The sequence below is a fragment of the Hypomesus transpacificus genome, chromosome 18 (assembly GCF_021917145.1).
Source record: "Hypomesus transpacificus isolate Combined female chromosome 18, fHypTra1, whole genome shotgun sequence".
Lineage (NCBI taxonomy): Eukaryota > Metazoa > Chordata > Actinopteri > Osmeriformes > Osmeridae > Hypomesus > Hypomesus transpacificus.
The window spans coordinates 4,112,138-4,121,765 of NC_061077.1; the positions used below are offsets into that span (position 1 = coordinate 4,112,138).

Consider the following 9,628-nt stretch of genomic DNA (forward strand, 5'->3'; position numbering starts at 1 on the left):
TCTTGTATATTCCCTGGGAACCAATCAAGAAAAGCCCCAGAATAATAATCCTTGTCTGCTACCATGATTCATTTTTATTTTGTTTCAAATTTTTCTCTGGCTTTTAAGTCACTTTGTAAGTGTGGCTTCAGCATAAAATCAATGTTCCATTAAAATTTAATGATCAGCAATGGCTTATTGCGCTGGAACAGATGTCTCTGCTTTTGATATTACTCTATATTTCAGTAACTCAGACAGAAATCTGGTGTGTGTGTGTGTCGATAGGAACTGTAGATGACAATGATCACACTAATCCAACAATTTGCCAGAAACTATTAGAACACAAAGTAAAAACGGACCTGTGGATTCATTGTGCTATTGTTTTTATTAACTTTGTCATCGTTATTGTTACCATCAGTATTTGTAGCAGAACAAGCAAAACCCTCAAAAAACCGCGGCAACTTCATGGCTTAAGTTTCTTCACACTTAGTTGAAACCGAGAGACGGTATGAAATAGGAAGATATGAAGAGCGAAAAAGAGGAGAGAGAGCAGGAGAGAGAGAGAGAGAGAGAGAGAGAGAGAGAGAGAGAGAGAGAGAGAGAGAGAGAGAGAGAGAGAGAGAGAGAGAGAGAAAGAGAAAGAAAGTGTAAAATCTAAATGAGTGTTTTGAGACCATATGGAAGGTTTCAAGCGGCCCACCATATGTTGAAGGCTTTTGTTATGGAAATCATACTTTTTTGGCACTTTTCTTTACCGCGCAGCCAAGAACATACGTAAAAAAAACAACAAAAACATTCAAATATAATTCAAAAGAACAAGGTCAAATCTTTCAGAATACACTGAGTTCTGGAGTTTTTGTTGGTAACCTACATCAAATAGCTTTTATTCCATATCCTCCCTGATTCTCATTGCCACCTAGAATGCAATTGGTACCTGTATGTGTCTTCTTTACAAAAGACATTAGAAATTCACTAAAATCATTTAAATGTCCACATGCATTGCCATATTATTGCTGTGATATATTTACAAATATATATACAAAATCAACAAAGAGGAACAATGTTTTCATTCAAATGTTCCACCAAGTTTCAGTCAAATTTCTTTTCATCACCTGCTTTTGAATGATTAAAGTTTGATTTTATTAATCAGCCGCAATAACGGATGCAACTTGATTAGGATATTTCTCTGAGCAGACACAGAACCCTGCATCAAGAGGGGAAAATAATCTCAGTGTGAATATTGAGAGACAAGCTTCCTGAACAGTGTTCATTGTTAGGCTACAAAATTAGAAATCAATGACTTTGATGATGTACATGGCTGTGCTGTGATATTCTGAGGAGACTCTGAACAACTTATACAGTACAACCATGATCACATGGTGCGCAGAGATTTACATTGGGAACGATAGTAAAACTGAATGGAATGATGAAATAGAGATTCATACAGTAGTTTATTCTTCACAGGTTTTAAAGTGAGCTCACCATTACTGTTATTGTGTCTTCCATTTAGAATATGCAAATAGCTTACAATGCATTTGCCTGCTGGTGCTTGACCTTCCCCTTGGAGGTCACTCACCAACTCAATTACTCTCCCTATCTGCAGTCTGTCTAAAAACACCTGTTTTCCTCCCACATGCTATAACCCTCCACCAATCCCACTTGAGTGCTTCGAATATGCCACACGTCTGATCACAAACTGTTGGGCCAAGGTGGGATGTGCTGAGAAAAGGAGGGGCATCATTTGAGAGGGGAACATGTAGTGTATTGCTGTATAAAACAAAGGCCTTCATTGAAAAAACATTTCCAGAACATTTTACATGTAATACCATCCATTCACAATAATACTTTTCATTGTCTTTCTGTTTCTGTCTTCATCCACTCCATAATTTCAAACCCAAACAGCATTCATTGGGAAATAGTGGTGTATTGAGAACATTTTGTCAATGGAGATTGCTACACTCTATCTTGACCACAGCACCACCAACCAAGCAAGTATCACCCTTCTGTTAACCATGCCTTGTTGTCAGTGCTATTCATAATGAAGAGTATATCCGAATCCCCTGTACTTTTGTAAAATATTTCTTATTGACCTAACTTTGGATGTATATTTGCCAGATGTGGTCAAACCAATGTACTGACTTTGTCAGAGTGGTGACATTGAGCAAGTAACAATGAGCAGAAACACCTCTCCTTTACCAATCATTTGTCAGATCCATTATTTTAAGATCTGGAAAATCAGAAAGGCAATCTGGGTCTCAGGAAAAAAAGAAAAAACGTCATAATTACTTTTCAGTTATTATTATTGCCTGTTCAGCTAGGGAAAATAATGGACCAATTTACATGGGACACTTACAATACTTTTCAGTAAGGTGTAACATCTCTTGACATTATTGCATGGCATTCGCAGTCAGCAGTCATGTGCTCTGAGGCATTGGACTTTTACATTTGGAAACAGCAACTTGGAGGATTAGCATGTCTTGTTCATTTGTTTCATTTTATTGCCCTAAATTGACTGCAAACAGGACAGCTATGATTATTATACATGTCAATTGCCGTACCAGTGAAGTTATTGCCGTGAAACAAATATAGTCTGCATTCATTTGTTTGAAGTACCGCTGATATTATACATTGTTCCTCTTTAAAAAACTACGTCCCTTAGACTCTCTACAGTTTCATGCATATAAACATTTTCTTTGAAGATCAGCAGCATCTTACAAGGTCAATGGATGGTTATATTCCAACTTAAGAATAGACAAATAATGACTGAATGAATAAATTAAGAGAAGTCAATAAATAATCAAATAAATAAGTAAATACAGAAAATATAAATAATTGAACAAACAAATAAATATATTAATAAATAAATGAATAATTAAATTCAGAAGATTATTTACAAGATAGTTGGATGCCATACACCAAAATGGTGGAAAGAGCTTTCAGCAACACACAAACAGGGTGACTGGACAGTTACTTTGTAACTGAGGGGGCATGAGTTCATACCTTCTCTTACGTGAGGTAATTGTGGAGGAGTGTGGAGCACCTCAAGGAGTGGATGAACATTGCTTATTAAGTCTGAGGGAAGCACCAAACAGGTGGCAGGTGAGTTCATGCAAGCCACCAGGGTGGAGGAAGAACAGAGGGGGTTTTCATTGCTATAGACAGGTCACTGCACATGGCACTTATATTAACAGATCATTTGGTTTGGCTCCCCGTGATAGTTATCAGTGTGGTGAAGAATGGTACTTTGATCATGTCTTGTAATACCGCAACAGATCTCTTTAACATCAAACATCTGCTCCGATATAACTGAACATGACCCTTGGTCAAGCTTCTTTAATTGCCTGAATATTGGTTGTCCACAAAGCTATCCACTGAATACCCACAGTTACAAAGATACTTTTGAATTTGATCATCAATAGATAATTGGCACAAAAAATAAGAAATTTAAACTGACATTAGAAAAATAGCATCCATTGAATTAAAACATATATAGGTGACAAAAGGGTATGTTTTTAACTTTCAAATTATCTCCCTTTTTTGCAAATACTGTCATAGTTCACATTTTCATAAAAAGTTCATGTTGGCAGTTGCAAAAGAATTCAATTCTTAGCAAATAAAAAGCAGCATAAAAATACAAGAGGTCATTTTTGTCTAGAAAACAAAAGAACACTGTTACAGTCCTTTTTATGTAGTTTTTTTTTTCATTTTCCCACACTATTTGCTATAAAATATCAGGAATCTAAATATTATTACTATTGATATCAATATCATTATAGTCATTGATAAAAATTCACATGCCAGGCCTCATATATAATTGTGAGAGTGTGTGTGTGTGCATATGTGTGTTGTGTATGTGTGTGTGTATGTGGTCACATGAGTAGGTGTGTTCATGTTAGTTATTTGTGAACTAACAACTACAGTTTCTATTCAGGGAATGGGGTTTCGATTGTATGTTTCTGTGGACGATTAGCTACTGTGCAGGGAAAAAAATCCAGCATCTTTTGAAATTGTCTTTGCCATAATTATAGTTTCTTCACGTAATCTCAGTGAAAATATTGCTTTCTAAAAAAGGGAAGAAAAAAGGCATGGAGGGCAGAGTGAAGGGGGTTATTGGTTAAGAACCTACAATGGGGGTTCAAATTCTGCTTCCTTCCTGTGGTTAGTCAGTTAGTTCTCAGAGCCAGAGTCATCTTCGTCTGCGGAGCCCTTGAAACAGGCTGACTCATAGTGCTTGTTCAGGTAGGACTTGAGAGCGAAGGTCTTATTGCAGCGCTTGCATCGGTAGTGCTTGAAGGCAGAGTGTGTTTGCATGTGGGCGCGGAGGTTTGAGCGGTCAGCAAAGGCTTTGCCACAGTGGGCGCAGGCGAAGGGCTTCTCCCCCGTGTGCGAGCGCATGTGGCCCTGCAGAAGCCAGGGCCGGCTGAAGGCCTTGCTGCACACATCACACTTGTGCTTGAGGTCGTGGGTAAGGATATGCATTGCCAGCGCAGGCATGGACACATACACCTTATCACAGGTGGGACACTTGCGCGCCATCTTGCTATCCAGGCTGCGGTGCGTCTGCTTGTGCCTGCTGAGATTGGAGGAGGTTGCGTACGTCTTGCCGCACTCATTGCAGGTGTGACGGGCCGTCCCAGCGCCGGCCTCCCTCTCTTGATCCTCTGCGCTGGACGCTGCGCTGCCTTTCGCTCCTACCCCGCGGCTCTCACCGTCTCCCTTCCGCCTGGAGCGCCCGTCGGAGATGAAGAAGGCATCCATGGTGTAACCCTCAGTCAGGGCCTCCGACTCACCGCTGTAAAAGCCGCTGGCCGTCATGCCAGATTGGGGGCTGTCAGGGTGCTCCAGGTCAGGGTCGCAGTACTCCTCACCCCCGCTGCTCACCTGGGTGTACAGGGGATCAGAGACTGGAGATGCCAGCTTGAGCTCCACCTTCTTCTCCCCCTGGTATACAGATGGCGTGATGTAATCCTGGATGTATCCTGGAAGAGACACATGTACAATTACAGATGGGCAGGGCTTGTGTTTTGGAAACGTAGTGTGACATGAGTAGCAAGTTGGATTCTTGCTTATTCTATAATCTTTTAATAAAAGACAATACTGAACAAATTGACATTTTTGTAATAACTTGGGTTTCGAAATACTAGTATCTTCAGAAAGAAGAAGAAGAAAACATTGCGTCCTCTGCTACGTTTATGAAGACCCAAACACTATTATCGTGCAGATGAGCACTGGCTGTGAGAAGGAGATAATAGCTCATTAAAGGAACCTCCAGTGAAGGACTCACAGTAAAGCCTCTCTGACATGAAGTGGTCTCATTGATTAGGCCCCCTTTTCATGATAAGATTTTCTCTGCAAAAGGTATGTCAATCCTCTGTGACTATGGCCTATTGCTCAATTAAACTGTAATGAGTGGAGTCTTGACCATTATGGGCTTGAGAAAAAAATGGATGTGTAAAGGGACAATGTAGTATAAATTCTATTGTAGAGGAACAGTGTTTTCACACGGTGACCTTCAACGGCACAACCATAATTACATGAGGCACTCAAATGTATTTTTGTCTTGAGTGTGAATTTATCTTTTCCTACATTACCTAACATCCACATTCTCTTTGTAAAATCTAATCTTTGCCATGGCACAACATGCTCTTACTAGACGATCTACTGAACATTAAGGCACTGTCAGTTTAGGTTTGATATTCCTCAACAGACTATTGACTGCTTTTACATGATGAGGTGTACTCTTTGTCTAGACTCCAAACGTCCATCCTTTTCTTGTGAGGCAGCCAAGTGGAGCTAAAAGGCTTCCTGGCAGGGTGAAAGAGCGAAACAACTCTGAATATCCACTAGCCTGAGTACTATCATCTGAGCAGCTTCATGCATGCAATCACTGCATGTGTACACAAGACAAGGATACAGGGCAGAAATATGATTACTACACATAATAAGACTTATGTGTGGTCCCAATATTGCCCCGAGAAAAATAGTGCATAACTGCAGAAAAACCCATTCGAAGTGCTGTGTGCAGCAAGCGGTGGAAATTAAGTATTGACTGCTTTTTAATGAAATTCTAAGTTTTGCACTGATCAATACGCCATCGTCTGTAAAATAGTACAGCTGTTAGAACAGCCGTGTGGTGGAAGAGAAGATAGAAATAATGTGAGGAACAGATTAAGTGCCTGGACCACACAAGGATAGCCTATTCAGCATGGTTTAGTGGTTGGGAGGGTTAAGCTGAAACCTGATACATGGATTACAGCTGCGCAAAATCGCTATATTGTTTGTGAAGAGGGTCACCTGCATGCAACAGTGAGTGTGGTGAAGTGCCTTTAAGAATCAGGTCATTAGAAAATCAATTGAAGTGCTCTCTAAAGCACACCAGTCTCCATTCCTGAGGGGCCGTAGGCCAAGCCCACCATGACAGAGACATGACCATGATACCAAGAGGCTAAGATGCCAGGCTGGACCTATTTGGTACCAACCAGAGTGTTACTGTTGAGTATCCAGAAAACAACTTAAATTGAACCAGAATGTTTCTTCTAAATAGTATGTGATTACTTCTATACTAGTATTCATTTCAGCTTACAAAAGAATGCACTTTAGATGCCGGAATCTTGTAAAAGTATTTTAACGTAATTACTGAAGGTCAGACAGGGAGTTCATCATTTAGGGCAGATGCTGTTTTAACCTGTACAACCCACGGATTAATTCCTCTAATGCAAAGCAAGCATGTAATTAATGGACCCTCTCAGCCACCCTTCTTTGTTGTTCGACAGACACTCAAGTCAGATGTCTCCACAAAGGGGAGAAAAATCTGTTGGCACAGCAAAAGTGCTGACGCGAGGCATTTTGAGAATCCTTTATTTTGCATTTCACAGTACACAAAGGACAGGTTCCTTTGTGTGCATTAAACAGTCATTGGTACAATGACTGTAGTAATGTTTTTCCTCAGCGCTGGATTAATGTTGTTTATCAAAAGAAACAAAAGAGGGCAACAATAAACCTCACAAAATTTACGAGTGTAAATCTTTACAATTTGTACAAAGGATTTTGTTTTCTAAAGGCAGCAACTCTAAAGCATGAAAGTAGAATGAAGTTTATGCATGCCTTACCTAAAAGCTGATATATGTGTGAAAATACCCATACATTACAATGACAGAATTCTAAAAATTCTGCCAAACCACCAACTGAAGGTTTGATTAATCGATAACAACCTCAGACAAAAACAAAATCTCCATGATTTACTGGATCATGATATGAATACAACAGAATAACAGGTGGCCATTGACATGTTACCCTGCAGTACAAGGTAAGATCGGGTCATGGTACCAGGAAAATCATAACAAAGGGAGACAAGACATCTGGCATTCAAAATATGGCAACAAAATGGAAGCAAGCTTAAACCTGTCTCTAAAAGTGAAGGACATCTCTCAGCACTGACTGGGGCTTACGCGCTGTGCTGCACAGTCCTTGTGTTGACCACTGTGCTGCTATGTGCCCTTTCTTCATGTTTACTGTACACCCCCCCTCACGTGACTACCGTCAATGCTGCCCCAAGCATTTTTGTCTCCTTTCTCTCCTTCTTCTTCCCTTTCCCCCCCATGTCTGAGCTGCCCACCTCCCCCTGGCTGTTCTGTACAGTGCATTGATGTCTCTCGTGGCGGTGAAAGGCCTGAGAGGATGAAACTCTACCCCTGCTAGTTTCCAAACGCCCGGAAGGAGGAGAAAGATGTAGCGGAGAGAGATGGGGATGGAGATGGGGGTGGGGAGACTGTAATGCTCTAGTTGGGTGGGAGGCGGGAATCGGGGTGGGGGGGGGGGTGTTCAGACCGTGATGTGAACTCAAGGACAATAACAGCTAAGGACAAATGTATCATCCAGCACTCATCTCTCAAGTTCATGAATTTTAGTTACTAAATTTTTGTTAGTACAAAGACCAAACTGCGAGCGGGTCTGTGTGTTCAGATAACACAGCCTACTGTGCATGGTGCAGTAATATACACACACTACAACGTCTACTAATGAGAGACACGTTTTGTTCCGCAATTCCACAGGCTAATCCGTGGCTGTGACCTGAATTGTGTCTGTCCGTCATCAGAGTAAAAAAAACAAAAGTCTTTATGGGGGTGGGGTGCTGCTGGAGAGTATTATTATAGATACTGATGCAAAAATCTGCCTGCTTTATGTAACATCTGTTGTTAATTCACAGACAACAGGCAAGTCAAGAAGTGAAGCATAATTTCACTTAACACACACACACAGAAACAAAAGAAAATTCCAACTGTGAAATCACCGCTATGCTGAAATCAACAAATAAGCAGTCTGAGGCTATGGTGGCAGCACACCCTTGATGACGGCAGGACTATCCGTAGAGGCATGCAAACTCACCATTCTCGCTGAGACGGACTCCCAGGCTGGTCACTGAGTCTGTGATGGAGCGTGCGAAAGTGAACGAGTCGTCCAGGTGATGATGGTGGTTGGAGACATTGGACGAGGAGAAATCATCGAGCTTGATCTTCTTAACCAAAAACGAACGGGGCATGTTTCAAAGAATGGAAACACAGTGCCAAGAAAAACACATGGGAGAACAGAAAAGACCCCCAAAGAAAGCAAACAAGCAGGGATGGCTTGGTGGTAATCCTCGTGTTAAACGTAAAGACAACCTCCAAGAACATAAGAGAAGAAAGAAAATGGAAACCAGAGGAGAACAAGGCTGACGGCGATGCTGTGTGATACTCTATGGCTCCCCCAGCTTTCAAAAAAATAAAAAAAAATCCTGTTCAGCACTGGATAGCTCCTGTGATGCAGCAGGCTTAAGGGACCAGAGAGAAAGAGAAGAGATAGAGACAGAAAGAGAGCAGAGGGAGAGAGAGGGAGAGAGAGACTGTCAGACTAGCTGAGATCAGCAATCACGCCAGCCTTTATATGGGGCACAGGCAGTGGAAGATCAGGTGGTGCTGCGAAATGGAGCTGCTTAGCTTTAATCCATCAAATGTCCCCGGGGACACACATCAAATTACTACTGAACCGTCTGTGCATTCGCACACAGACAGAGGAGAAAGAACACAGCCAGACCCGCACTGCCCCCACTTCCCCCCTCCCTCCCTCCCCCTCACTCCTCTCCCTCCCCCTTTCACCCCCGCTTATGCTCCATGCTCGGAGGAGGAGTAAAAGGGGAGGGCAGACAATGGAGACATGTGGATGAGAGCACATTCAGTGTCCTGTCCCCCATTGTTTTCAGATGAAGTGGCACAGTTTATGTTTGTATTGTGCAGGCACTGCCTCCCTCATGTCCTTGCCGTTACCTCAGACACTCTCTCACCCCTCACATCCATCTGAGCTGAGAGGCAGACATACTGTACCATAAAGAAACACTGCCGAGCATAACATGCTGCACCTAGGCTCACACACGGACAGTTTGTTTGTAGTGATTATGTGAACACACGATGGCACGCTATCTTTTTTGCCGATGCTAGTGCACAGATGTGTGTCCTGCTATGCATGACAAGGAATTATCTGATTAATTAATTACATCTTTCTAGATTAAAATGAAATGCAGAATTAGACTCACTTTTCCAATTTGGACAGATATTACTATTTTGGCTAGGGTTGATAACAGTAAAAGGCTGCTGTTTTTTAAATGCAAATGTAT

The 9,628-nt window shown here is 41.6% G+C and overlaps 1 protein-coding gene across 1 annotated transcript; it reads right to left on the reverse strand.

Moving 5' to 3' along the window:
- Window positions 1-4,060: 4,060 nt before the first annotated feature.
- On the reverse strand, window positions 4,061-8,600 carry scrt2 (scratch family zinc finger 2). The gene is made up of 2 exons (XM_047040573.1): window positions 8,365-8,600; window positions 4,061-4,958 (listed from the first exon to the last, which is right to left on the reverse strand). Exons 1-2 carry the CDS (start codon window positions 8,516-8,518, stop codon window positions 4,147-4,149), a joined length of 966 nt encoding a protein of 321 aa, XP_046896529.1. The 5' UTR covers window positions 8,519-8,600; the 3' UTR covers window positions 4,061-4,146.
- Window positions 8,601-9,628: the final 1,028 nt, after the last annotated feature.